The sequence below is a fragment of the Grus americana genome, chromosome 3, assembly GCF_028858705.1.
Source record: "Grus americana isolate bGruAme1 chromosome 3, bGruAme1.mat, whole genome shotgun sequence".
In the NCBI taxonomy this organism is placed as follows: domain Eukaryota; kingdom Metazoa; phylum Chordata; class Aves; order Gruiformes; family Gruidae; genus Grus; species Grus americana.
Window position 1 is genome coordinate 112576938 of NC_072854.1, and position 27505 is coordinate 112604442.

At 58.2% G+C, this 27505-nt stretch overlaps 3 protein-coding genes across 6 annotated transcripts; 2 read left to right on the forward strand and 1 right to left on the reverse strand.

Annotated features, from left to right (window-relative positions):
- Positions 1-51: 51 nt before the first annotated feature.
- CNPY3 (canopy FGF signaling regulator 3) lies at positions 52-6114 on the forward strand. Of its 2 annotated transcripts, XM_054820252.1 has the most exons (8): positions 52-249; positions 408-719; positions 907-948; positions 4144-4267; positions 4565-4661; positions 5051-5173; positions 5342-5459; positions 5601-6114. In XM_054820252.1, the coding sequence occupies exons 1-8, from the start codon at positions 198-200 to the stop codon at positions 5810-5812; spliced, it is 1080 nt and encodes a 359-aa protein (XP_054676227.1). In that variant the 5' UTR covers positions 52-197; the 3' UTR covers positions 5813-6114. The 2 variants fall into 2 exon arrangements, with proteins under 2 accessions (XP_054676227.1, XP_054676226.1); XM_054820251.1 differs by lacking the exons at positions 52-249; positions 408-719; positions 907-948 and adding an exon at positions 1766-2147.
- Positions 6115-6359: 245 nt separating this feature from the next.
- Positions 6360-8758, forward strand: GNMT (glycine N-methyltransferase). Its single transcript, XM_054820250.1, has 6 exons — positions 6360-6666; positions 6821-6948; positions 7325-7438; positions 7940-8082; positions 8240-8361; positions 8458-8758. Exons 1-6 carry the CDS (start codon positions 6461-6463, stop codon positions 8627-8629), a joined length of 885 nt encoding a protein of 294 aa, XP_054676225.1. The 5' UTR covers positions 6360-6460; the 3' UTR covers positions 8630-8758.
- A 1374-nt stretch (positions 8759-10132) lies between these two features.
- On the reverse strand, positions 10133-26487 carry PEX6 (peroxisomal biogenesis factor 6). 3 transcript variants are annotated; one of them, XM_054821836.1, is made up of 17 exons: positions 25553-26487; positions 25297-25457; positions 24476-24559; positions 23041-23143; positions 22716-22852; positions 22520-22631; positions 18732-18940; positions 17938-18130; positions 17480-17556; positions 17237-17369; positions 14627-14832; positions 14475-14536; positions 13919-14027; positions 12976-13092; positions 12316-12393; positions 10989-11128; positions 10133-10684 (listed from the first exon to the last, which is right to left on the reverse strand). In XM_054821836.1, the coding sequence occupies exons 1-17, from the start codon at positions 26432-26434 to the stop codon at positions 10548-10550; spliced, it is 2940 nt and encodes a 979-aa protein (XP_054677811.1). In that variant the 5' UTR covers positions 26435-26487; the 3' UTR covers positions 10133-10547. The 3 variants fall into 3 exon arrangements, with proteins under 3 accessions (XP_054677811.1, XP_054677810.1, XP_054677812.1); XM_054821835.1 differs by having other exon boundaries at positions 13919-14060; XM_054821837.1 differs by lacking the exons at positions 10133-10684; positions 13919-14027.
- Positions 26488-27505: the final 1018 nt, after the last annotated feature.

Below are 27505 nucleotides of genomic sequence, written 5' to 3' on the forward strand. Positions count from 1 at the left end.
CAGGGGAGGCGGGGGACCGCGGTGTCACCGCTGGGGTGGCGGAGGGGAGGGGAGGCGAGTGGGAGCCGCCACGCTGGAGCCAGGCCCGTCCCCGCAGCCCCCGGGGCCGCCCCACCGCGACGGCAGGTGATGGGCGACGCAGCTGGCGGCGACAGTTGGGGGCTGAGCCCTCGGCAGCCCCGCGCACTGCGGCTGCCATGGAGGTGCCCTGGGTGCTGCTGGCCGCTGCTCTGCTCCCGCTCCTGCCCCGTGAGTACCCCCGGGAGGGACGAGGCTGGGGACGGCTCCGGGGGTGGGGGGGAACGGGAGATCCGGGTGACACCCTGCCTGGATGCGAAGGCAGAGTGCGGCCAGGCTGGCAGCAGCAGCAGGTGGGACACAGTGCCCCTAATCCCTGTCCCCCGCAGCTGGCAGAGCTGCCGGGCCGCTGCCCACCCTGGCCCCGCCGCTGAGCATGGTGGTGGCCGGGCAGCGGCGGCGGCTGGTGGCCTGCGTGGTGAGTGACCTGGCCCCCGACTCCAGCCACACCGTCTGGATCTCCAGTGGGAACAGCAGCGCCCTGCAGTCCTTTGCCTATGGGGCCTCCCAGGAGGACGGTGGCACTGTCTGCACCGTTTCCCTCCTCCCTGAAGACCCCCCGGCCAAGGAGGCTCTCGCCTGCCATGTGGGACCCAACAGGACCTCCCCGACTCACAGCTCCAGCCCCATCCGCATCACGGGTATGGTCCCGCTGCTGCCCGGCCCGGTGCCCCCCGAGGGCTCTGGGGCCGGCAGGGAGCAGGTGCGAGGCCCCATGGGCCGACCGATGTTGCTGCCCCAACCGGCAGGCACAGGAAGGGGTTTGCGGCCCTGCCACACACCTGGTGCTGGGCCCCCGCCGCTTCCCCAGCTGCTCTCATCCCACAGGCAACGAGGAGGCAGTGGAGCCGTGTCCTGGCAACACGGCTGGTGAGTCTTCGGGCCCTGCAGCCGTGGGAACGTCAAGTTGCCGGGGAGGAAACCCAGCTGGGCTCCTGGCAGGGACCCGGCTGGGGCTGCACGGTGGTCAGGGTGGGTCACCACAGCGTTGCGGGGCTGGGAAAGAGGGGACAAAGCTCCATCTGGGTGGGGAGGATGGGAAGGTGAGTCAGAGCCAGCCCTTGGGGACAGCACAAGGGTGACATGAGGTGCCTTAGGGACACGTGAGGGTGACAAAAGCCCACGACGCGCCCAGGGAGCCTGTTGGGCCTCAAGTCTTGTGGATGCCCCCCCCCGACCTGGCCCCACTGCAGCCCCAGAGGGGATGTGGGGGCAGCGGGATGCCCATGGCAGGTGTCACCCCATCCCCTCCATTGCAGTGCCACCGGCCCCCGCCTCGGCAGCCTTGCTCGTGGCCATCCGGGTGGTGCTGCTGAAGGTCGCGCTCTCCGATGCCCTCCTCACCTCCATCCTCCTCGCCCAGAGCTGAGGGCCGGGAGGAGCCCACCCCCAAGGGTAAGTCCTGGGGGCACGGGAGGTGCCTGAAATAGTCTGGAGGGTGGAAGGAGACCTCCCCGAGTGCTGGAGGGAGGGAGGGAGGGAGAGACCCGGTGGTGTTTGGAGGGTGCAGGGTGGGAAGAGAGAGGGGCTGCCCTGGGCTGCCCTATTTTGTGGGTGGTGGTGACCCAGAATTACCTGGGGGGCAGGAGAGGGCCCCGAATTGGCCGGGGGGCGGGAGGGGGCCCAGGTTACCTGAGGGGCAGGGTCCCACGTCTGCAGGGGCAGAGAGGGGCCTCAGGGGGCCTCAGGGGGCTGCGGGAGACGGACGGACGCACGCGCACACACACACACCCCCACTGGAACGGGGCCACGTGCGCGCCCGTCGCTACCCACGTGGGGCTCAGCGGGACGACCCGGAGGTGATTTCACGGCGGCCCAGAAAGCCGCCGGATCGCTCGGATTGGTTGACGGTGGGCGGACGGGGATTGGCCGGGCGGGCCACGCGCGCCGCTGGGATTGGCCGGCGCCGCGCGGTTGCTATGGTTACCCGGCGGGGCGGGCGGGGCGCTCCCGGAAGCGCGGCCCCGGAAGCGGAGCCATGGCGGCGGCGGCGGCAGCGCTGCTGCTGCTGGCGGCGCTGGCGGGAGGCGACGACTCGGACTGGGTGCGGCTGCCCAGCAAGTGCGAGGGTAAGCGGGACTGGGGGTGGGCCGGAGGGGCCCCGCCGGAGCGCCTGGGCCCGGCTTAGCCGGGCGAATCTACGGTGATCGGCCGCCGCCCGCTGGCTGCTCGGGCCGGGGGTTACTGGTGCGGAGGCTGCGCCCCTGTGGGCTGCCCCTCTGCCCGCTCCCCGCAGCCCCGCCGGGGGAGGAGGAGAGGGGGGAGCGCAGGGGCGCTTTGCAGTGGCCGCTGCTGCTGCGTGCACGGGTGGGAGCGGTACCCACCGGTGCCCCCGCGGCCGAGCGGAGCCTCCCGCGGCCTGTCCCTGCTGTCGGCTGTCTCCTGTCCCTCCCTGGACGAGAGAGTTAGGGGCGCCCTGGCAGTTGCTGCTTATTCCAGTAGGCACCGGCCGCCTGGTGGTTCGTAGCCTGGGCTGGTCGTCTCTGCTGCTTGCAGTTTGGCCTCAGTGATGCTCCCTGAAGAGCCCCTCGATTCACAAGCAATCGAAGGCTTCACAGGCAATCCAGGGCAGGTCACAGCGGACCTTTGCTGTCTGCCGTGGTTTCCTGTGTCTTTGCTGTGCAGGGACATGTGGAGCTTGACAGCAAGGAGAAATCGAAGAAATGAAACTCTGGAGCTCTTTGCAGAGCTTTCCCTGCTGGGGAAGCAGCTCTGGAGATGCCGATGTCCAAGCTGTGCTGTGGCACCCGTGTAACCTCAGAGAAGCATCACTGCGAGCCCTGACCATGCACTGCTCCTCTTCCTGCCCAGGCTTGGAACCGGTGTCAGCATGCAGCAATAGCTGCGGGCAGCATCTGGATAACTGGTCCCAGCAGTGAGTGCTACTGGCATGCGTGGGGACGCTGCAGCAGGTGTGGTGTGGAGAGGGACATCCTCGAGGCCTGAGTCCAGAGGGGCCGCAGGAAGGAACAGTCATCCCACCTGAGAAATGGCTGCGGTCACCTCCAGCCCCTGGCGCCAGCAGGGAAAGGAAAGTGCAGGAGGTGCATGCAGGGCTTCTCGACACGTCCATGGCAGCCCTGGAGAAGCCACCTTGCTCTCTTCCTGCCTGCAGCACATCTCTGCACTTACGTCATTGCCTGGGAGAAGATGCAGTGGCTCATTGCTGTTGGACCATTCCTGCTGGGGCTTGGTGCTTCTCCCAAAGTGGGGATTGAAGAAGAGGTGACTCCTGGCAAACGGGAGCCCACAGCACAGGACAAAGCTTTCTCCAGCCTCCTGGGACCCTGGCTTTGGGGGAGGAAGGGCCACACTGTGCCTGGCTTCCACTCCTCCACATTTCCACTTGTAAACCCCTGAGATATTTCTCTTCTGCTGCCATCTGTTTCTATAGCTCTGCCAGACTCTTTGTTAGAGAAGAAATAAAGCTTTTGTTCCTTTTTTTTTTCCTTTTTTTTTTTCTTCTTAGTTTTCTAAAAGAAAACATGCGCTGTGTTGTAAAGCTGTTGGTGCTGTGGTCTCTGCTGCAGGCAGTGCCCCGTGCAGTGCTGCTGGAGCTGACAGCCCCTCTTGTCCCACCACCCCGCTCGCTGAGCTCTGCTGGCTGCTTGGTCCCCAATGCAGCCCGCGTGTCCCCAGGGCGCTGGGGGAACTGTTACCAGGTGGGATGTGCTGGTGTCGTGAGGAGAAGCTGTGACCCGCGCTGGGGCTTGCCTTGTGAAAAGACCCCAGAAGGAAAGGAGCAGCTCGTGGCTCAGAGACAGGCTTCGGTGGCTGCAAAACCTGCAGGCAGAACTGGTGCCATCTGCCTTCCCAGCTGTGCCATAGGAGCTGGCTGCGTGGATGCACTCACACCAAAGCATTGATTCAGGTGTTCCTGCTTCAAGGGATCTCCAGTGGGATCAGTTGAGCTGTTCCTGGTTATTTCTTTGAATGGCCAAGGTGTCTGTTTTCTGCTCGCAGCGGCTCTAGCACATCCAACTCCTCGTGCTCGTTTCTGCTGCTGTCCTGTCCCCAGGTGCTGTGTCGAAACCCCCTGACCCACCTGTGCTTTCCTTCCCGCAGTGTGCAAGTACGTGGCAGTAGAGCTGAAATCGGCTTTTGAGGAGACCGGCAAGACCAAGGAGGTGATTGACACCAAGTACGGCTTCCTGGATGGGAAGGGCTCTGCCGTCAAGTACACGCAGTCGTAAGTGAGAGTGGGACGGGTCATCTGCCGCCGTTGCTGCCTGTGGTCTGCAGAGCCGGGGACCTCAGGAGCCTGTGGGCAGGCTGCGCTGCGCACAGCTGCGCTGAGAAAGCTGAGCTGTGCCCAGGCTGGCAGGGTGGGCAGGGCAGGGCAGCCGGGAGGTGACCCTCCTGCCTGGGAGAGCCCGGGAGCTGCAGAGCGCTCCCCCATTGCACTGGCTGGGCTGAGGCTTGCCCTGTGCCCTGGCTGTTCCTGGGGGGCAGTGCTGAGCCCGAGCCCTCCCTCCTTTCCATGCAGGGACATACGGTTAATCGAAGTGACAGAGAACATCTGCAAGCGGTTGCTGGATTACAACCTGCACAAAGAGAGGAGTGGCAGTAACAGATTTGCAAAGGTGAGGGCTGTCGATCCTCCAGTCCCCTGCTCCCCAGTGTCTCTTGCCCGCCTCTGCACTGCTGGGGCGCTGAACCGGGATTTGTTCTTCCCATCCCCTGCCAGTGCCCAGCATGCAAGGCTGCCCCCCAAGTCAGGTGTGGGGTGCTCTCCTTGTGGGGCACAGAAGGAGCCAGGGGCTGATGCCCAGCCTGTGTCTTCCTGTTATTTTGGGGAGCGGGTTTGCAGAGGGGGACTTGCTGCCACTTGAACTCCCTCCTGGTAATGCTGATGCCCTGGGGACCCTCATCTTGGCTGATTCGCATGTACCTGCATCCCTGGGTGCTGGGAGGGGAGAGCGGGAGCCTGGCGGAAGGAGCACCGCTTCACCGGGCAGCACTGCTCCCCCAGGGCATGTCGGAGACGTTCGAGACCCTGCACAACCTGGTGCACAAGGGCGTCAAGGTGGTGATGGACATCCCCTACGAGCTGTGGAATGAGACCTCCGCTGAGGTGGCTGACCTCAAAAAGCAGGTACTCAGCCTGGTAGGACTGGCCCTTGGCGGCCGCTGTGGCCTTGTGGGCTGGAGCACAGAGGGAGAGAGGGTTCTGGGGGTGTGCTGCCAGGAAGGGGGGTGTTAGCAGCACCTGCTGCCCTGGTCCTGTGCCGCGTGGCTGGAGCGAGGCTTCTCTCCGCTCTAGTGCGACGTGCTGGTGGAGGAGTACGAAGACGTGATTGAGGACTGGTACAGGCACCACCAGACAGAGGATCTCTCTCAGTTTCTCTGTGCTGACCACGTGCTAAAAGGGAAGGACACAAGTAAGTCCTGGCTGCTCCCCAGGGCAGGGTGGGCATGCTGGGGAGGGCAGGGGAGCCCCCCCCCCAGGCATGGGGAGCCCCCCCCGGGCACAGGGAGCCCCGCTTCTCCCTCAGGGCCACCTCTGCCCCTCTCTTCCCCAGGCTGCCTGGCAGAGAAGTGGACTGGCAAAAAGGGTGACTTGGCAAGCGTGGGGGAGAAGCAGAGCAAGAAGAAGAGTGGGAAGAAGAAGAAGAAAGTCCAGAAGGATGAGAGCGAGGGAGCTGCCAGCCTCCCAGCTGCAGGGGAGGCTGTGGAGGAGAGCGGGGTCCAGGAGGAGGTTCCGCTCACCCATAGCCCAGCCGATGAGCTGTAGGGGTGCAGCCCCAGCTCCCGGGGCCGCCCGCTCTGGGATCTCATCCCCCCGCGTCCTGTGGGTACCAAAGGAGAAGGGACTTGTGTCGCGGCAGGAGCGACCGCAGGGAGGCCGGAGCGCCTGGACCAGACGTGCCAGCCTGGGCGCAATCCTGCGAGCAGGGGGCTGGTGTGGAGCCGCCGACCCAGCCCTGCTGGGGCTCGAGCTGCGGGAGGGCACCGTGCTGCCCGGGGCCGGCTCCTCGTCCTGCCCACGCTGTCCGTGCCCGGCCAGGACTGTAAATAAAGACGTTTTCCCCAGAACCGCCGCCGCTGCCGGCCCTGCTTCCCTCCGCGCTGCCGGGGCAGGCGCAGGTCCTGCTGCGGGCGGGGGCTCCGCTGCGGCCCGGCCCGGCCCGGCCCGGGGAGGCTGATGCGGAGCTGCCGCTCCGGGCCCGCGCCCCGCCCCTTCTCGGCCCCGCCCCGCGGTCGAGCCAAAGGTCGGGGCGGGGGCGTGGCGGGAGGAGGTGGAGGGAGCGGGGATTGGCGGGGGCGGAGGCGGCGGGGATTGGCGAGGCGGCGGGGGCGGTGGCGGGAGGCGGAGCAGAGTCGGTGGGGGCGCGGCGCAGTGGGGCCGGAGCGCGGCCGGGGCCGGGGCCGTGTCGGCGGGATGGTGGACAGCGTGTACCGGACGCGGTCGCTGGGGGTGGCGGCGGAGGGGCTGCCGGACCAGTACGCGGACGGGCGAGCGGCCCGCGTGTGGCAGCTGTACATCGGGGACACGCGGGGCCGCACGGCCGAGTACCGCAGCTGGCTCCTGGCGCTGCTCCGCCAGCACCGCTGCCGCTCCGTCCTCGACGTGGCCTGCGGCACCGGGTGAGGCACCGCGCCCCGCGCCCGCCCGCCTCCCCGGTTCTCCCCCCCCCCCCCGGGGCTGCCCTGGGCCGCGCTGTCCCCGGCGGTCCCCAGCGCCACCCCCCCCTCTCAGCCCCTCAGCTGCCCCCGGCCCCGCTGACAGCCGTGTCCCCAGGGTGGACTCCATCATGCTGCTCGAGGAGGGCTTCCAGGTGACCAGCGTCGACGCCAGCGACAAGATGCTCAAGTACGCGCTGAAGGAGCGCTGGGAGCGGCGCAAGGAGGAGCCCTTCGACCGATGGGGTGCGGGGGCCGCGGGGGCCGGGAGGGGCATGCGGACACCAACACCCCACCCCAGCTCTGGGGGCCTCTGCTTGAGCCCCCGCCGCGGCTCCCCTGGCTCTCAGGTGGGGCGACAGGCCCCTCACGGTGCTCAGGCCCCAGGCATGGGTGCTGCTGGCCAGATCGCCATGCTGCAGGGATGAGCAGGGACCTGCCGGCACTGGCTGCTCGACAAGCCCAGGCCGTGTCCCTCGCCTGCCTGCTGGCCCCAGGCCGGATCCAGCACCTGCAGGGGCCAAGGAAGGGCTGGGTGATGCTGGGGTGAGGGTCCCGCAGGCAGGGGAGGCTGTTGGGTAGGTGGAGTGTCCCTGCCCTTATATGCGCCCCTCTGCTGCAGTCATCGAGGAGGCCAACTGGCTCACGCTGGAGAAGGACCTAGAGAAGCCAGGGGATGGGTTTGATGCAGTCATCTGCCTGGGCAACTCCTTTGCACACCTGCCTGACTTCAAAGGTGAGCTGAGGGGGCGGGGGGGGGGGGGGGGGGACGACACCTAAGCACATGTGCGTAGCATCTCCCAGCAGGCTGAGCATGTGCCCTAACTCATGCCATAAGTGGGGCAGTGGCATATGCACAGTGGTGTTGCTGTGTCATGGTGTGTCTCCAGGGAGGCTGAGCATGTGCCCCAGTTCATGACGTGAATGGGGCTACTGGATCCCGTGGTGGAGGAATCCATGTGCATCTATGTCACATCTCTGGCAAGGCTGGAGACACACTCAGACTTGTGCCAGAAGCGGGGTGGTGGGTTCCCCACGTGGCATGCTCTGCCCTAGTGAGGCTGAGAACGTGCCTGAGCTCATACCATGGGTGGGGCTGTGGGTTCTCCAAGCTGAGACTTGGGGGGGGCGGGGGGGGGGGGGGCAGGCTTGTATGTGTATATGGGTGAGATGGGGCCCTGAGGGCTGTGCCACGGGGTGCAGCCAGTGCCTGAGGCCACCACGGTTTCCTCTCCAGGGGACCAGAGTGACCACAAGCTGGCCCTGAGGAACATCGCCAGCATGGTGCGGCCTGGGGGCGTCTTGGTCATCGACCACCGCAACTATGATCACATCCTGGCCACAGGCTGCGCCCCACCTGGCAAGAACATCTACTACAAGGTGGGTGGCTGGCAGACCCTGCCCCATCCCACTCCCCTCTGCCCCAACCCCAGCCCCCTGGCCCTGAGGGGGCCAGATGGGGCAGGGAGCAGGACCGTGCACAGGCTGGGGGCCACCACGTCCCCACAGGACACCGATGTCCTCCTGTGGTCCCCAGAGTGACTTGACCAAGGACATCACCACCTCAGTGCTGCTGGTAAACAACAAGGCACACATGGTGACCCTGGACTACACGGTGCAGGTCCCCCCCACTGAGGCGGGGGCAGCCCCAGAGCTGAGGTGAGAGGAGCCACTGGGGTGGCTCCCAGCATGTGGGGGGATGGCTGGCGCTGTGCCCCGCTGCCCCCCCACCTCACCATCATTTCCTCCTTGCAGCAAGTTTCGGCTTTCATACTACCCGCACCGGCTGGAGGCCTTCACAGCCCTGCTGAAAGGTGCCTTCCAGGGGAAGTGCCAGCACAGCGTCCTGGGCGACTTCCAGCCTTACACGCCAGGGCAGGCCCACGTCCCCTGCTACTTCATCCATGTCGTGAAGAAGACTGCCTGAGGGAACCATGAAGACAGGACTGTGATGGCTGAGAGCTATGAGTGGCTCTGGGGACAAGCAAGGGACATAGCTGAGAGCTGCCTGGGAGCCCCCTTCCCTTAATTAAGAGCACTTGTGAGAGCTACCAGAGCCTGTGGTCCGTGCGTCCATGTATCCATCTATGGGCAGGGGACGGGGCGAGGGGGATGGCCGCAGCCGCATCAGGACTTCCAGAGAAGGAAGTGCTTATCCTGGGGGGAGCATGGTGTGGGTGCAGGCACAGCTCCCCTGCCCAGCCCCCAGCTGCAGGTGCCAGTCATGCTTGTGGTGTGGGGTGTGGGGCTCCCCTTGAGGCAAGGGTGGGCTGGCTACTGGGTGGTTGCACGTCCCTGCCAAGCCTGCTGCAGCACCGCTCACAACAGCGTACTGCAACCTGTTTTCTAGGCACTGACCCCTTTTCTTGATACCCCTCTGCCCTACCCAGGGGTACCCACCCCCCTGCTGTGGCTCCCAGGGTGGGGAGGCTCCGCACACCCCCACCAGCACTTTTGCTGTGGTTGCAGCTCCCGCCTTGCCCGCCCTGGGGAAGAGGTGGTGGCCAGATCCAGCAGCGCGTTGTGGTCAGGGACAGCGCTGCCTCAACACGTTCAGGTGCCAGAGCAACAGGGCTCGAGGCACGCGTGCACGGAATGCCTGCAGCTGCTGGAGAACTAGCCCTGGGGGGGGGAGGAGTGTGGTGGGGAGCTGGTCCTCAACCATGGCATGGCTCAATGATGTGACCACCAGCAGTCTTGGCGCAGGCAGCGGCGGGGTAAAGCCTGGCAGCAACAACCCTTGGGCTGGGGCACGCACAGGTCCCTGGCTTAACGCGGGGCTGCCTGTGAGCCAGAGGAGCAGCTGCAGGGACCTGGCAGAGGTAGAGGCAGCTGCCAGCCAGCTGGCTGCCACACACGGCTCCAGTGGGGATTTATGTGGCAGCCTTGGCAAAGGCCTGGAAGCAGGGCACACGCAGTTGTGCAGCAGGTGCCAGGAGGCTGCAGAGGGAGGTGAGACAGGACTGCAGGGGACCTGAGCCAACTCACACTCAGCACAGGTTGGTGCAGACAGGGTGGCTGTGGGCTGCTCCAGCCAAGGGTTGAATAGTTCCAAGGCTGGAGCCCTCCCTCTCCCTGTGACAAGTTTTTCCTAGTATCCAGTGGGAATTTCCCTCGCTGCCACTTGCTCCCCTTTGCCCTGTTACCCAGCACCTTGAGGAAGAACCGGGCTCCTTCTGCAGAGGCAGCTCAGCTGCCGGCTGAGCAAACCCCACTCCCTCGGCCTCCCCCCATCCGCCACGGGCTCCAGCCACGCTGGCACCCTTTGCTGGACAAGGTGGCCCCAGCCCCGTTCACAGGTGTGCCCCCCACCTCTACTTGCAGGGCATTGGTTTCTCTGCAGCACCCGGCCCACCCAGGGGCTCACAGGGACCTTCCTGAGCCCACAGCCACCATCAGAAAGCAAAGACTTCAGGCCAGGCAGCAAATACCTAGTGCCAAAAACCTGTATTTATTCAGAGAGACCCCGTCAAGCCGAGGCCAGCTGCAGCAGCAGTGCCCTGTGTCCTGCTGCCCTCCAGCCAGCATCCCTCAATGGGGGCTGACACCCCAACTGCCTCCAGCTTCCCTCTTGCTGCCAAACCAGGTGCAGTTTGGGCCTTGCTCCCCCAGCAATGCTCTGCTACCCATTGAGACACTCCTACATTGCCCACAACAGTGAGACTTGGCTTCCTCCCCCTGGGGAAGTCACCCCAGTATGCCCCCGGCAGCCACAAAGAGCTCCCTGAGATGTGAGGAACTGTTACAGAACCCAAGCTCAAAAGACATCAGAGAAGAGCAGGTGGGTGCCTGTTCATGCCTGTTCTCTCACACCCCTTAACACACCATTAATGCTCTGCTGAGCATTAGCAGGCAGCAAACTTCTGCTGGATGAGTCTGTACCTGAGCAGTTCCTGCTCAGAGACCGATGGCTGCAACCTTGCAGCAGCCTGCAGGAAGTCTTCCATGGTCAGGATCAGAGCAGAGCTCTCAGTATCCAGCCCTGCGTGAGGGAGAGAACAGGAAAAGGCTGAGAGCCAAGTGCAGGGCAGCTGGCAAGATCCAACAGCACCCTCTCCAGCCACCAGAGACTGGAAGGAAAACCCGTGTCTCTCTCCTTCCCCCTGGGGGCCAAGCACTGGAGATGATCACATCTGCAGAAACCGCCTGCCTGCCAGTAACCTGGAGCCCAGCATTGAGACACGGTCCCAAAGCCGTTGAGGTTCTTCTCACAAAGCCCCATCACCAGTAGTGGTGACTCTCCTCTCTGCCCCAACACGTGGGACAGGTATGGGCTGAGTTCCTACCTTCCTCAATCCATTCCACCTTGCGTTTGACAGCACACATCATGGCATCCGAGCACAGGGCGTAGATGTCTGCTCCTGTCAGCTGAGCTGGGCACTTTTCTAGGATGGTGGTGAGATTCACGGAAGGATCCAGTTTAAACCTGCCAAAAGAGAAAACTTCAGGTGTAAAAGCCACAGAAAAAACAGACCAGGAGAGACACGGCAGCTAGCGTGACTAGGCAGGAAGAATCAGAGGCCCTGTGTTTAGCTGCTTCTGGACTGTGCTCTGCATGCTCCAAAAAAATCAAAGGGGTTGGTTGGTTGGTTTGTTTTTTCAATGCAGTCACTTCTCTTTGAAACATTCCCGCAGCAAGGTCCTCTCTCCTGCTAAGTAGGATCAAAGGCAACTTTGAGTTCTCACTCAGAGAAATTAAGTGCTCTGCATACCTGGGAACAGCCTACAGCCAGGGCCGGATAAGAACACGTTTAATTACAGACAGTACAAACCACTGTAACACCAAACTGTCCCATCAGAGCCATGCTGCAGACAGCGAGCCTCCTTCAGCGTGAGCAGCAGCACGACGCTGGAGGGCACGACTGCCAAGCCACATGGTGTGAAAAGATGCTCGCAGCCAGCCCACGCTCTCGCCTCTCCTGCTAGTTTATCGTCAAAGGCAGCAGCGATCACAGCTATCCATGACAGAAAGTCCCTGTAGAGGCAGATTCACAGCTGCTCACCCAGCTGTGGTGGGTGGTATGTCTGCACCTGAATTGCAGGGCTTGCTTTTCTCCCTCCAGAAATGCTCTTGGGAGCTCAGAGCAGCTGGGGAAGTAGCCAAACCCCGCTGCTCGGTGATCCCATACAACCTGTGTTCGAAAAGACACACAGAGCACAGGCTGAACACCCCTTGGCATTGCAGGAGGAGAGGCAGCGAGACGAACAGAGCTGCCTTCACCCTTGGACCTGCAAACAGAAGGACATGTGCTAGGGGAACTCTTGCAGGAAACAAACGGGAGCTTCCTGCCATGTTGGTGCGCTGCAGTCTCACCACACTGTTAGGATCTGGCTGAGTTCCTCAAGAAGAGCTTGTGGGCATGGTGACTGGAGAACTCCACCAACCCCTCCATGGGGACAGCCAGCTGAGCTGCTCCCATCTTGTAGGAAAACTAGCCCCAGTTCTGCTCCTGGAAGTCGCCCCATCCTCCTTCCCTACCTGCTGGCTGTGGGTCAGTGACTCAGGTGCTCCCCAGGGCTCAGACATGAAGCCAAGCAGGAGCACACTATGCATCAACCCCAGGAAGGCTGCGAACCCTTGGAAGGCTGCTGCGAGAGCACAGGGTCACTCACTTCCTGGTGACGGCGCTCAGCACCTGCAGCTGTGACTCCCGGTCTTCGTTTATGCCCACATAGACCAGCTTGTCAAACCTGTCAGCAGAGACAAGAGTCAGTTAAGAACAGGCCAAGACAAACCTGCCGCCGGTGCTCAGCTCTGTGCACCAGAAACTGAAGGGCAGCCCTGGGGCAGCTTCTTTTGCTGCCAAGTTCATGGATGATACAAAGCTTGGGGGGCAAGCAGGCAATGTGCTGGAGGGCAGGGCTGCTCTTCAGAGGGACTGGGGTAGGCTGGAGAAATGGGCTGACAGGAACCACATGAGGTCCAGCAACAGCAGATACAAAGCCCTGCCCCCGGATGGGCAAGCCACAGGCTCTGCAGAACAGGTCCTGGGGGACCAATTCCTCCCGCCAGTTTGGTCCTTACTGCCCTGCTCTGCTGCTGGGGCAACAACTGGAGATGGGGGGGATAACAAGCAGCGCTATCTTGTGCTGCCACTACAGCCATAGGCACTGGCCTCCTCCTGGCTTCCTGTCTTCCCTACAAGCCAGGGCCAGGGGGCTTCAGGGGCAGTCTCTGTGGGGGGAACGTGGTGGGGACACAGTCCAGCTCATCACTGCCTGAGGAGCTCCGGGGAACCACTCTGGAGCAAGGCAGCATACGATGTGACGTACCTGCCTGGCCGGAGCAGAGCTGGGTCCAGGAGGTCAGGCCTGTTTGTAGCTCCAATGACAAACACCTCTCCGGTGGAATGAAGGCCATCAAGCTCAGCCAGGAGCTGTGAGACAACTCTGCAAGGAGCAAGAGAGGATGTTCACAACTTGGCAAGTCACCCACTGTCACCCTCAGCCACCAAACGAAAAGAGGAATAAGCAAGGCCACTGGCAGGTGCATGTCTTGGACTTCAGCTCATATTTCCCTTCCCTGAAGAGCCGTGACACAGCCAACCAGACTTCTCCTTTTAAGCGCAGCCAGTGAGCGTGTGGGATCATTGCAAAGTGAGTGCAAACCCCTGGTACCAAGACAGTCCTTCAGGTTTGTGCTCAGCTCTGAACCCTTCCAGGATGGCCACACGTGCTTATACTTCCTGTCAGCATTAGCAACAGAGACCAAACACAGGCATGGCTATGGCTCAGAACCCCTCATGGATGGAAGATTGGATGGAGACACCAGCTTAGCAGAAGAGTTCTGGGGGAAATAACCCTGTTTCTGGGTATCTCCAAGCTGTATATACTTTCCTTCTACCAGAGGCAGCTGTCAGGTTTCCCACAGCAGGGAAACAGCAGCTAACAGGAGGAGAGCACTGCAGGGGTGTGAGGGATGACCTTGGGGAGGCCAAAGGGAGCAGCTGGCAGCCACAGAAGCAGCTGGAGGAGACTCTGTCTTAACCAAATGTTTGCATAACAAGCTTGGGCAATCGGGAACCTGTGGCAATGCAAACAGCAGTACTAATGTCCAGAGAGAGGAGACAGGCCACACAGAGGTGCTGAAGGGAGCAGAGAGGGAAAAAGTAGAGAAAGAGAGTTGGGATGGACTCTGCCTCGCAGGGCAATCCTGTGCCTCCCCCTGGCTGAAGCAGGCATGCTGCTTTCCCAAGGATGCATGATGCTCACTCACCTGTCCATGACACCCCCTGAATCTCCACTCCGCCCACGACTGGGGGCCAGGGAATCCAGTTCATCAAAGAAGATAATGCAGGGAGCAGCAGCCCTGGCTCTGGCAAACACTGGGAGGAGACAGCACAAAAGGTGAGAAAGACCTGGAGGAGGAGACAACAGCAACAGGCCCTGCTACATCACCAGCAGGGAAGAGCTGTGGATGGAAACCAGCTGCCCACTGCCTCATCACCACCAACTGCTCCTGCCTGAGGGGCTCAGTAGGAGCAGGGACAGGCAGCACCCAGCACAATGGGCCCCGAGGCTCAGCTGTGTCTCTGAGGGGCTGTTGTCCCATCAGAAACACCAGGGACAAGAGCGACAGGAGCAGAGAAAGCAGGAGGCGAAGCTGCAGCAAAGAAGGGAACGGACTGGGTGTAGGAGACAGTTGGGTTTGTGTCCTTGCTGGCAGCTGCGGGTGGGAGTTGAGAAGAGGGATTTAAGCACTATGTCCTTCCCTCCAATGCCACAAAAGAGCCCCGTCTTCCCACACGCAGGAGCAGGATGCATCTGCTCACCGTTACGCACGTTCTCCTCGCTTTGCCCAACGTACATGTTGATGAGCTCTGGCCCTTTCACGCTGTGGGGCAGGGAGAAGAGGGAGACAGTTAGAACATGCCCATCCACTGCCAGGAGAGTCAGTCCCATTGCATGACCCCCCATTCTTCACCTAAGGAACGTCATGGTGCACGTGGTTGCCACAGCTTTTGCCAGCAAGGTCTTCCCTGTCCCTGGAGGCCCGTACAGCAGCAGACCAGAGCGGCACAGACCCAGCGACAGCAGCTCCGGGTGCTCCAGGGGCAACTGGATAGTGTCTAGGATCTCCTTCTTCACCTCCTGGAGCCCACCAACATCCTGCCAGGACACGGAGGGGATCTGCCAAGAGAGGGAGAGTCCCTGTCAGCACTTCTTCCTGAGCTCCAAGCAGGCCTCCAGTGGGGTACTAGTCATCAGCCCCTTGTGCCACCAGCTGTGTCTGGCTATGCAGGAAGTCAGCCCCGCACTGCACTGCTCAGCCATCCCTGCTGTGGGATCCCCCAGCATCCACATTTCCCCTCTCCCAAGCCTTCCAATGGGGAAAACAAACTGCATGTGCCCCCAAGCAAGCTGTGCTCGCAGCATGCCGCCTCGTCTCCAATCCTCTGTTGCACCTTGTATCACCTGTCAGCAAAAATACCCCAGAGAAAGTATCTGCCAGGGTTGCCTGCAGCTCTGTGCAGAGAGAGCCCTGCACAGACAGCCCTTGGGACACATGAGGGAGGGTAAAAATAAGAAAGAAAAAGAAACCCAGACCTAGCAATTATTACCCACTTGTGTTCAGGGCACCCTGTCCCCCCAGGTGAGACTACGCAAAGGCTTCATGCCACAGCGACAAAACCTGGGCTAACAGGAACCTCTGTAATGCGAAGGAGGATGTGAGAGACAGACATCCTGGAGGACACTGTACAGAAAACTAGCTGCTCTTGAAAGGGGGGATGCAAGAACAAAGTCCACAGATGCTTACAAGAAATAGATAGGGATGGGGTCAATGGCAAACACGCAAGGGATCATTGAGAAGAGAAGAAAGAGCAAACTTGAGAGGGGTGAGCCATGCCACTTTCGTTATTTTATGCTGAGCAAAACAGTCTTGGAGGATGCTGCTGCTCTGCTCACAGCTTTAGAAATAGCAGGAATGCCACAGTCTGCATGACGGATCCTCCTGAGAGTCAGAGCTGCTCTCCTAGGAACATGCAGAGAAAGTAAAGCCCCAAAACACTTCCTCGCAGCTGCTGGCTGGCTAGGGAACAGGTGCCAGCACATACAGGGAGTTTAAAAATACACTAGAGTAAAATTCTTTCCCCCTCAGCCAGTTTGGCTTTGCTACTCGAGATGTTATCTCATGCTATTTCTCCAGCTGTCCAGCAAGTCCACCAGGAAAATCAGGTCAGACAAGATAAAGATTTCCAGAGGAAAAAAAAAACCTTTTAAAGCAAAAGGTCACAGGCCATCCTTCTTCAGTGCCCATGAATGGAAGAGTTGCTCTCTCCTTTGCACTCTTGCTTGCAGTGCCTTGCTAGAAAAAGCTCTGCAGACATCAGCACAGGAGCTGGAAAACTGCAGCAAGGTTGTTTTCAGGGCAGAACATTGCAAGTCTAGGGCATGTTGCAGACACTGCTAGCAACTGGAGGTTTGAAATTAGTTCTCTCTAGGAGGCTCAAGTTGTAACTGCAAACAAATGTGTGACTAACCAAAAAATGCAAGCAGGGAATTGAAAGTTATGTACGTTGAGAGTATCCAGGTCTGCTAATGGGCTTTCTGAACTGCAGCCAATCACGAAAAAATTGATAAAGGATTGTAAAATACAAACAAAATTAGCTCCCATTCACACAGCTCACTGCCGAGCATGCTCTACGGTTATTATTTGTCTTCTAGCAAACTTGGCAAACACACCTCAAAGCAGAGCTCATTTCAGTCTCTAGTAAATTTATGAATGAATGAAGTCCCAGAGTAGTTCCTGGATGATGACACCAGCAAGGTGTCATACTGCTAGGGCACAACTGCAGGTGGGCAGTTGGGGAAGGCGCCAGAATAACTGCTCCAAGGCCAGTGTTTCCTGTCCCGTGCTGAGCTCGGTCATTCACGCTGAAAGGCATGGAGAAGAGGCTCCAATCACTTCACTTGGTCCTACCACGTTACCCAGCAAAATCACCCCAAATGCTGTTTCCCTGGGTGCTGAGCTGCCAGAAGCAGATCACGCCCCTCCGGAGAAACTGACTCTGCTGGTTTTCTCTGACACCCCATGTCCCTTTCCCTGAAGAACCCCCAGGTCTCCAAACTGCCTGGCTGTCAGAAAAGCCCATGCAAGCTCGAGCACCGTCCAAGGACAGGGATCAAGTATAAGGCTTCTCACACATGTGGGGAAACTCCCTCACCTGCTTGTGCCCCAGCCTCTCTGTTCCCATACGCCAAGTGGCTGGAGAGACCTCAGCAAGGCAGCCAGCCTGCAGCTGCCTTTGTCTCTTGAAAAGCTCAGCTACACAGCTGGCACCCCTATGGCACTACCAATTGAGCCATCTCCAATTAGAGTGGCAAGGGCTTCTCTGACCAAGTTCAAAGCCAAGAGGGTGAAAAGCACTCATGGGGGAAAGCCCACAGTGGGACTGTTTCCCATGCAAGGCTGGGGGATCCAGCAGGAAGTGATATGCAAGAGCACAGCCCCATCTGGAAAGGTCTGCGAGAGGCATTTCAAGCCATACAGCTCTAGAGAACCAAGCCCCCCTCCTCTGCCCCAGCATCCTACCTTCGGGGCTCCCACCGCCTGTGAATGGGCATCGTGCAGCTGGTCCAGTGCAACACTGAAATCCTCCTCAAGCACTGGGAATCCAGCAGTGCAGAAATCTCTCTCCACTTCCTCGCTCAGTCCACCTGGAAAACTGGCAAGGAAAGAGAAGGGAAGAACTCACGCTTTGCCCCACTCCTGGCATTACCAGGCTGGCTGCAGCCCCCCCCCTCCCCGCCCCTCCTGCCCTGTTGCCTGTGCTACCTCAAGGCCTGGATGCGGGTACAAGCAGCCCGGCTGCTGTGCGACAACAAGGCACAGAAATCTCCCAGCACAAAACCCTGTGAATGTGGAAACAAACAGCATCAGTTCAGTCCCTGACCATGGCTCCAGCTAGACCATAAAAGGTATATGGGGAAAAATTCCTCGCAGGACTATTCTTTGAGCTTCTGTGCCCTGGTTAAAGGCTCTAGCTTTTTTTTTTTTTTTTTTTTTCCCCTCTATTGGCTCCATCTTCTAGCATCAGCCAACACCTCTGCAAAAGGTGTGCAGTCCTTAGGCACTAGAAATCTGCAGTTGAAGCTGATGTTTGAGGACCAGGGTTAACCACCGAAGAAGTTGACTGGGCTGTGGGAATTGCCCCTTCTCCACTGCCAGGTAGGGGAGCTTAGCCCAGCACTCCCGGCCTGCCCACCTCCACATGCTGCTGTGGTTTCACTCACTGCAGTCCTGCGGGCCAGCTTGGATAGGCTCACTTCTTTGCCCAGGGGCAGACTGGCAGTCAGCATGCTCAACATCGACCTCCTCTGCTCTTCTGAAGGGGCTTCGATTTTCACCTCGTGAAGGAAAGCGGTCTGCACGTCTGTAGGAACATCCTGGGGTTTGCAGGTTGTGCCAATCACCAGGACAGGGTGGCTGTTGATGAAAGGGGGACAGTACATGGTCTCAGCTCTATGGACACTTCCCTCTCACATGGCCATCACCCATGCCAAGTCGCTCTCCAATGGCTAGCCTTTCCTCTGAGAAACGCACACATATTGGCCATGGTGTCTAGCAGCCACTCTCCTCCAGCTTGCCCTGGAACTGCTTTGTGAGCTCTGCCTCCAAGTCAAGGCCCTTTAAATGGTATCTCATTTCTTCACTTGATCTCTCCCTCCCTGTGCCCTGGTACTTGTCATCAGCCTCAAGACTCTCCCAGGGTCCAGCTCCCTTCCAGGGTCCCTGCGACCCTTTGCATGCCTCACCGCCAACACACCAGGTTTGCTCAGAAACCAGCTTCAGACAGTGAAGCTTCCCGATTCCCTCTGACACTAAGCTGGAAGAACAAGGGCCCTTTGAAGTAAACGAAGCAAGTCTGGGATAAACAAAGTGAGTCGGGGAGAGACTCCATTGGATTAAAAATAAAACAGGGCTTGTTAGCAATCAGTCACCTTGACGTAACGGTGACTGCTGCCCTAGGAATGGCAGAAGCAAACAATCACCTCAGATACCCACAGCAAACATGCAGGGTCCGTACCTCAGTGCTGGGTCTCTGTCCATAAGCAGCTGTCTCAGAGTAGCGATGACCCTGGCATCCTCTCCTAGCCTGTCCCGGTCTCTGCCAAGCACCTCGATGTCTTTCAGCAGGAGCGCACACGGATGATACTGCTGGGCCTGGGTGAAGGCCATCTGTACTTTCTCCTCTGTGGCTCCACTGGTGTCACTGCACAAACTAACGCAATCGACCTGCGAGGCAGACCACACAACACACAGCCTGCAGCAGTTGCAACATGGAGAGCTGGGGGACCCATGACAACGTTCACTTCCATAAAGCTTTCCATTGGCAATTCACAGTTGAAAGATCTAAGTGGATGTTTCCCAGAGATATAAAATAGACACATGCAGGACATATTCAAAATAGATTCATTCAGGACTCCCTGGCACGGAAAAATGGCTGTTTCTTGCTTCCTTGCAGGAGGTGAGAGGGGTAGGAGAGTCTTGCCTGAAAGAGGTGAGGCCAAGGGACCAGAGGAGTCAATACAGTGGATGTCACGGCTCAGCAACCTAAGCTGGAAGGGATGGGAAAGCCGTGAAAGAAGCCAAGACAGGGAGAACAAGGTGCCTCGGAGGAACAGTGCAAAGAGCAGAGTGGGAGGCTCAGTAAACTGTTCAACCCAGAGCCACACAGGCTCAAACTGGAAGAGGAAGGTAGAAGATAAGGGGGGAGAAAAAAAAAAAATGTTAGAGGTGGATAGTGGCCCAGACACTGTTTACAAAGCAAACACTTGATGAAATCATCCAAAAGGGAGAGGTGACTGGTAAGCCTTGAACAGCAGCTTGAATGCTGGTGGAAATAGGCAGTGCTGCCTCCTGGTGCTGTGAGGTTGCTCAGGGAGACCCAAACCATCTCTGGGATTCCCTGGGCATACCCTCAAAAAGGGTAGCTTGGAGCAGGGAGAATGTCACAGCCTCAAGAGCTGACGTAAAGGGTAAGAATGGGGACACAGAGCAGAGGAACTCCTGTGCTCCGTGTACTATAGACAAAAACAGGAGTTAGGGTTGTGGCAGGCACAGCCAAATGGCAGCAATATCTGTATGCAAGTACAGAAGGGCAGAAAGGACAAAAAAACTGCTGATCATCAAGTGGTGGAGATTACAGTGTGGAAGAATTACTGTGTCCTGGTAGGAGAGCAGGCAGAAGAGTCAGAGGAACGGAAGAGAAGGTGGAATGGTAATGTAAGCATTGCAGTAAGTGAGGAAAGGAGGGGAGAGTGTAAAAGCTGGGATAGGAGAATAAGATGGACAGGAAATACTTCTGGCTTCAATAGTAAGAGTGTTAGTCTTTAAAGCAGCACAAAAGGCCAAAACCAGAGCTATAGCCTTGCAGATCACAGAACCTGAGGCCACGTGCCAGGACATGGCAGTGCCACAGTGCTCCCAAACACATCCTATACATGGATCTGAAGGTACTGTGAAGTCTCTGCAATCTTGTGCTAGATTCCAAGAGCTATAGCACATCTGCAGAAGAGTAAGAGCTCAGCACCACTAAGGATCACATCCAGGAGATGAGCTGCACAGCAGCTGGCCAAGGCTGTATCTGCCTCTCCACTGACCCACTGTTATGGCTTTACTTGGATAGAAAAGAACAGTTAAAGAGTATAATGTCAACTCAACAGGACCCAACATCTAAGTAGAAGAACCAGTCCCAAACATCCAAAATGCTTAGCATGTTTTCTGTGAGTTTACTCTAAAAATACCCACAAAAAAGGAGCAAGCCTATGTTTTCCTGCCACAAAAAGGAACCTTCCAGCTCTCTTCTTTCCATCTTTCTTCTCTTCCAAGTCCTTTCAGTTTCAGAAACTCTCCTAGAAAAGTCACCACGTGACTTCCAATCCCCTCATTTTTGCAAATGTAACTCTACAGATTCAAGGCGGTGAAAGCATTTGCGGGATACACCCAGACCACCAGAGTGAACAAAAGGGGTGTGCAGAAGAGGTGTGGGTTAAAAATACTATTTTTAACAAGTCAGTGAAGACTGCCTTGGTGCCCAGAACCTCCAGTGCTGGAGAGAGACAGAGGCTAGACCTCATTTTGGCCCCGAAGCTTACCCGGTACAGCCACAGCTGTAAGAACATATGAATGGCTGCACTGGCTCAGGCCAAGAGTCCATTTAGCCCACTGTTTTGTCTCCAAGCAGGACCACAAGTGACTGCTTAAGAAAAATAAGATCAGGGTAAGCACATATAACCCCCTCCCCTCAATACTCTTCCAGGCACCTACCATTCCCACCGAAAGGGATTTTCCCAGTCAGATGTGGTTTCATAACAGCAGATGTCTCTTCCAAATACTCTTACCTACACAAAGAACCATCTCCTTTAGGTAGACCCCTGATCTTCCCCAGTGTCGTCCTCTGAATTTTTCCAGTTCAGCTTTATGCTTTTGCGATGAGGAGACCAGTACTGCGCACAATATTTAAGCTGTGGCAAGACACGGATCTGCACAACAGCAGCACCTACTCTCGAGTTTGTTTCCTAAAATATGATCTGATTTTTGACATATATGGAGAACAGAGCCCAAGTTTTCATGGAGCCATTGACATAAAACCAAATTCTTGATACTGACTGGTGACAGCTTGAAACCTACAGTTTTCCATGTAAGACCAACTACAGTGAATTTTACCTGCCATTTCACTGCTCAGTGACTTAGTCTCATTAAAGCTCTCCTCTAGCCCAAGGACAGTCTGTCCTTTTCTCTTACGTTTAACCTCTTACGTTTAACAACTTACGTAACAACAAGCCACCACATCACCGTTCACACCACTTCCCAGGTAATTTCTGAGCTCCCAGTGCAGATGCCTGCAGAGCTCTGTTGCTGATTATGAAGACTCACCAACTACTCCCACTCCATTCCCAACCTTTAACCAGCACTTTATCCATGCCAGGACCTTCATTCACATCCCACTGCCACTCAGTTTCCCAAAAAGCCTTTTTTAAGACCCACATTACCTTCTCCACATGCACGGTAACACCTTCAGGTAACTTCCTTAAGGTTTACAGTGCAGCTCTTCTACAGGCCGTGAGATTTAGAACCAGATCTCACACACATGCCGTTATCAAATGGAGTGCTGCATTTCTTTCCTAGGCTTCCCACCCAGCTAGAGATCTCAGCACCACCTCTGCCTCACTTTCCAACATGCTTTTTGCCCAGCCTATGTGGGGACAATTGAAAATACCCAATGCCACTGCAATTCCTGCCCTCATCACTTCTCCAATTTCTCTCAGTAAATTTTAGTTCCTGCCACCCTCTGGGGTATCAACTCAATGCCCTATCAAACGATAGGAAGTTAGTCTGCTGAAATACAACTGTGGTTTGCAGTATCTGTAAATTACATCAGACTGACAGCAATAATAGCAAGAGTCAGTAAAGAAAGGTACAAATGCACCCCCGGGCCAAGAGATCTCTAAATTACTGATTCTGGAGCACTGGAGGGTAGACGTCAGAGGAAACATCTCCTCGTGTTTATGCTGTCTTCCTGAGCGTCTGTTACTGGCCAGTCTCAGACACGGGCCGGGGGCTAGACAGACCTTTACGCTGATCCAGATGGTTGCTCTGAGGTTCTGCACACCAGCAGTCATAATCCATGCCAGAGAGAGCTGCTAAGCTCAGCATAGACTCCTTTTGTCTGCAGGTACGCACGGGAGCAGCTTCTGGGTGGGTTCGTGTCAGAGTTGCAGCAGGGGTGTTGCTACGGCTAACTTAAAGAACATTTCCCTAATTCTTTTCATGTTGTAAATCCACCAGTCAACTGACCGCAGGAGGAATTACCTTGAAGAGGTGGAGGTTGAGGCAGCTACACACAGCTCTGACAGCCATCAGTTTCCCACTGCCACTTGGCCCTGAGAGGAGAACGCTGCCGGCCCTGCTCAGTGCATTTGCCCTGTAACAGAGAGGCAGTTCTCCAAGTGACCCAGGAGCAGGGTCCCAGCTCTCCCGGGACTTGATAGAAGGAATTCTAACTCACCGACTGTTCAGGTGAGGCCGAAGAGCATCACAGAGCTGCTTCACAACATCAGAAAGTCCAGCAGGAGACAAACTGCTCCAGAACTCATGGCTGTTATAGGCTGGGGCAGATGGGACAGCACTGTTTGTTGAACCTACCTGTGAGGAAGGGAAAGCAGCACTCTGTGGAACATCGCCTGGGAAAAGACAGGTACCAAGTGACAAAGTCTGTCCTGAAATGCCATTTTTCAATGGCAGGAGACACAAGCCTCCACAGGCACCTTTGTCAGTGCAACCTCAGCCTCAGATCTCCTGTACACCCTCCCTGCTCTCCACTGACATCTTACCAGATAGAGGGACGTGTTCTGGGTGTCCACCAGATAACCCTCAGACTGCTCGCCTTCCACCATGCCTAAAATCTTCCTCACTTTGAAGTAAAGCTCTGGCCACCTAAGGGAAAAACCAAGCAGTCTAAATTGCTGAGTCAAGATCCTGAAGGCAGGAACAATATAGTTGTCAACAAGAAGACAGCTGAAAGGCACGGGTAAGCAGAGATACTCTTGCCCTCTCCCAGGGCCCACGTGGATCCTTTACGGACCCTGCTGTGCTGTCTGGCCAGACAGACCAACAAGACTGTCAATAGTTACAGCTTCTGCTGGTGGCTTCAGTCCACAAGCACAGCTCTACTAACCTTATTCCATCTACCTAAGAGCTCAAGGCATTCTCTCTTCTGCCATCGCTTCCTTCACTACTACTCCGCAGAGATTCACCTGCAGCGTATAAAACCTTACGGCACAGAGTCCTCCAGGCTGCAGACTGGGACTCACCCAAAAACCATGAGAGCCTACAAGCATCCTGCCCTGGACACCTCGCAGGAGAAATGCTTCTTCCTACTGGACAGATTAAGGGATCTGCAGAGGTCTCCTCCAGAAGTTTCTCCACCCTCTGAATAGCTGTACCACTTGCACTATAAAAACAGTTCCAAGCTCTTTAGGTCCCATGAACTCTGCTGTCTTTTCTGGCTTGCCACATGGCTAATGTATGTCCACAAATGTAAGACTTGTGCCTCCTACAGTCCTGCCTCCCTCTGAGAAACAGCCTAGAAAACACTCATCATAGCAGTGCTATAAAACTATTACATTTTAAAAAACGTAGCAGAGCTGAGCAGTGTTACAACATGTTGCTGGTACATCCTGCATGAATGATTCCAGGCAATTCTTCACATCGCATGCCTTGGTTATCTGTGGCAGTTCCTCCAGTGACAGCTGAAGCATCTGTATTAACACCAGCCAAATCCCACTGCAAGCACCCCTGCTCTGATACAAAAGTGACTTCCTCTCATTTCCAGAACTGTTTCAAAACCATACGAGCAAAATCAAGGAAGGCAGAATTGGTGGCCAAAGTTATTCTAGCATGAACTGTAAGAGCTTATATTCACACTTTGTTGTTTGCCACATGCTGACAAGCCTAACTTGTCAGTTAGTCAGCCTTCCTCCTCTTCATTCTTTTTCCCCATCTGTTTTTTTTTTTTCCTCTCTTTTCCCTTTCTTCCCTCCATGACTATTTGAGTGAGCTAAGGGAGGCCTCCCTCTTAGCTACAGCCCTCCATAATCCAATAAAAACATTTCCCTCTTCCCCCTAAAATAAGAGGCAGATAAACTCTAAACTCCGGGGACAGATCAGAATGGAATCAACTGTCTTGTTTCAAGAGAGTCAACAGTGAAAAAGTATCTTTTTTCTTGCAGTATCCATGTAATAGAGCCATAGTTTGTTGCCACCTACCTTAGGAATTTGTCTGCATTTACTTCTAAAAACTCAGCATATCCAAATGTTGGAACACATAGGATGTCTCCCTTCTGGACAAGCCTACAAAAAAAAAACCAGGGAGTGTCACCAGTGAAAGAGAGTAAATACTTCTAGTCGTGTGTCCTCCCTGCCCAATACCACATGTGTTTTGTACAGAAAAGAATACAGGTATTCTCACCAACTCACTCCTTTCCTGTAAATAAAACTATAAATAGCCACTTAAAGATTTAGCATGGACTAGATGCAAGAAGGCACATCCAGACTACTAAGGGGAACCTTCTGGGAATGGTGTAGAAGATGAATGCCATTAAAGAGTGTTTCTTCCAGACAAAATAGCCTCCCTATCCCTGAACAGCTGAGTAGAATCCCAACAACAGAAAGCCTTGACAGCCAAATGAAAGAGGCTTGGGGGCAGGTGTCATAAGAGAATATGGCAACACATCCAGTCTCCCGATTACTCAACTTCACTCAAAGCTGAAAACTGGGGTTACAAACATGCCCCTGAATGGAGGTTTGTGGGCAGCCCTTGGGAGCCCTCAGCATTGTAGATCACAAGGAAGGAGACTTGAAGATGACTTCCAAAGGACAGGATAAGAGGTGTTGCGTGCAAGTGAAGCACACTCACGAGGAGAAGGCGGTACAAAGTAGATATTCTGAAACTACTCAGTGTTTGCATTAGGGCGTTGATTATGCACATCAGCAGTGTGTATCTGATCTGGGTGCCACAAATAGAGTGAGGGTGCATCTCACGAATACACCCCATGAGCAGAAACGCGTGTCCTCAGCGCACAGCTCACCGCGGCGTTTCAAAGTGCTTGTAGAGGATGCGGTCGTAGCCTCCCCGGGCGCTGTAGGCCGGCGAGCAGACGATCTCCAGGTGCAGCTCCTTGGCGAAGGGGGGCACGGACAGCACGGACCGGCTGCCTTTCCCATCCGCGGCGCCGGATCTTTCGTACCTCTGCAGAGGGGAAAGGGCGCACCGTGAGACCCCGCCGCCGTCACCCCGGGCCCAGAGGCCTCCGCGTCCCCCGGGGGTGCCCGGCCCCGGCTCACCCTCAGGCAGAGGTGTGCGGCGGCGGCGGGGTCGCAGCCGAGGTTGAAGGCCAGGGCGGGGGCCAGCAGGGCGGCGCCGTCGGCCGGGCCGCGGCGGGCGGCCCGCGGGTACTCCCAGGGCGGCGGCCGGGCCAGCAGCGCCGCCAGGTGCTCGCGGGCCGCCCCCTCGGCGCCCACCCGCACCCACTCCCCCTGGAAGAGCCCCAGCGCCAGCAGCCCGCGCCGGCTCACCCACACCTCCGCCCCGCCGCCGCCCGCCCCGCCGGCGGGGGCCGCCCGCAGCCGCGGCGCCGCCGCACCCCCGGGCCCGGCGGCGGCGAAGCGGGAGACGAGGGGCGGCGCGGCGGGGCGCCGGCAGGGGGCGCCGCCGGCCGCGGGCTCGCGCGGCGTAGGGGGCGGCGGGGGGGCGAGGGCGGTGCGCGTGCCGTTGCCCAGCAACCCCTGGAGCGCCGGCCGCGCCTCCAGCACCAGCGGGCCCGGCCCCGGGCCCGGCCCCGGCAGCGCCTCGCCCCGCCGCACCAGCACCGCGCCGCCCGCCGGCCGCCCCGCCCGCCCCGCCGCCCCCAGCAGCACCCAGGCCAGCGCCGGCGGGCGGCGCACAGGCCACACGGCCACCCGCCGGCCGGCCGCCAGCCCCAGCCGCCGCAGCAGGGCCCCGCGCAGCCACAGCTCCGCGCCCCGCCGGCCCCCCGCCTCCAGCGCCACTGCGCTCAGCAGCACGGCCTGCGCCCCGCCGCGCCCCGCCGGCCGCACCGCCAGCACCAGCCCCCCGTCCCGCCCGCGCAGCGCCGCGCACAGCGGCGGCGGCACCAGCAGCAGCGCGGTGGCCGGCGCCAGCTCCGCCGGCGGGGCGTCCAGCGGCCGCAGCACCGCTACCGCCATAGAGCCGCGGGGCAGAGCGGGCGGACGGGCCTCGCCACCATAGAGCTGCGCGGCTAGAGTGGGCGCGGCGCGCAGGCGCGGGGCGGCCCGCCGGGCCTTCCCACGCTCCTCCAAGGCCATAGAGCGGCGGTGCAGAGCGGCCCCGTGGGGCCGGGGACGATAGAGCGGGCGCCGAGCGCCTGCTTTCCCTCAGCAGCGCCCCGGCTCGGCCCCGCTTCGGGCGGCGCTGGCGGCAGCGGCACCTCCAGGCCGCGCCTCCCCCCGCTGCGGCGGCACCGAGAGTCAACGGCACCTTGCCTGGCGGCTCAGGCCACCTCACCTCAGGGCCGGGCCTCCGCGAGGCCTCGCGCCCCGGCCCAGCCGGGGCACAGAGCGGCCCGGTGGCACCGGCCCCGTCTTCCTCAGGCTGCAGCGGGACCGCAACCAGAGGCTGCGGAAGGTGGGAAAGAGGGTGAATGAGGCCACTAGCACAACATGGAATAAGAGGGAAATGGCACGCACCCAGAGCAGAACAGGTTGCCCTCACCAGTGCCTACCTGGTGAGATTTTGCAGGCTGAATACATGCACCTGTTTCATAAGAATGTGCTTGTAATGATGTGAGTGCTGAAGTAACCTTGGAAAGGAGCGGTCTGGAGGAAGTCATAGCCTCTGATCAGCGCCTATGCCCTCTGCCAGAACCCAGCTTGCTCTGGGGAAGGGGCTGCTCATTCTACCAAGTGCCTTTTGGTGATCCAAGAAGGGAGTAATGAAAAACAAATGCCCATAGGATTCTTTAATTCTGCATCCAGACACCCCTGTGTGTTGCCCCACAGGTTGACAGGGCTCTGTTGGACTAAGGGGAAGGAGTGAGGCTTCTGGTTACCTGTAGAACTCCAACCAGCTTTCTCTGTTCCTAGGCTGCTCACTGTGTGCCATCGCCCAGCTCCACATGAGGGAGCACTTACAAAACTTTGATACTCACTTCCTAACCTCCCAGCATGAAAATTGGATCGGCCGAGACAAAATGCCAGTTAGAAATGAATATTATTAAGCTGTACAGGCATGGCACCATGAAGATGCTTCTGCAAAAG

Coding starts and splice junctions, on each gene's coding strand:
- PEX6 (XM_054821835.1), bottom strand. CDS start 26,434: ATGGCGGTAGCGGTGCTGCGGCCGCTGGACGCCCCGCCGGCGGAGCTG. Junction 18,131..18,731: donor GACAGAGACCCAGCACTGAG/GTACGGACCCTG, acceptor TTTCATCAACAG/CCACCCTGTCCTGGTGATTG. Junction 17,370..17,479: donor ACCCGCATCCAGGCCTTGAG/GTAGCACAGGCA, acceptor TTTCCTTGCCAG/TTTTCCAGGTGGACTGAGCG.
- CNPY3 (XM_054820252.1), top strand. CDS start 198: ATGGAGGTGCCCTGGGTGCTGCTGGCCGCTGCTCTGCTCCCGCTCCTG. Junction 949..4,143: donor GTGTCCTGGCAACACGGCTG/GTGAGTCTTCGG, acceptor TCCTTCCCGCAG/TGTGCAAGTACGTGGCAGTA. Junction 5,174..5,341: donor TGGCTGACCTCAAAAAGCAG/GTACTCAGCCTG, acceptor TCTCCGCTCTAG/TGCGACGTGCTGGTGGAGGA.
- GNMT (XM_054820250.1), top strand. CDS start 6,461: ATGGTGGACAGCGTGTACCGGACGCGGTCGCTGGGGGTGGCGGCGGAG. Junction 6,667..6,820: donor GACGTGGCCTGCGGCACCGG/GTGAGGCACCGC, acceptor CCGTGTCCCCAG/GGTGGACTCCATCATGCTGC. Junction 8,362..8,457: donor GGGGCAGCCCCAGAGCTGAG/GTGAGAGGAGCC, acceptor TCCTCCTTGCAG/CAAGTTTCGGCTTTCATACT.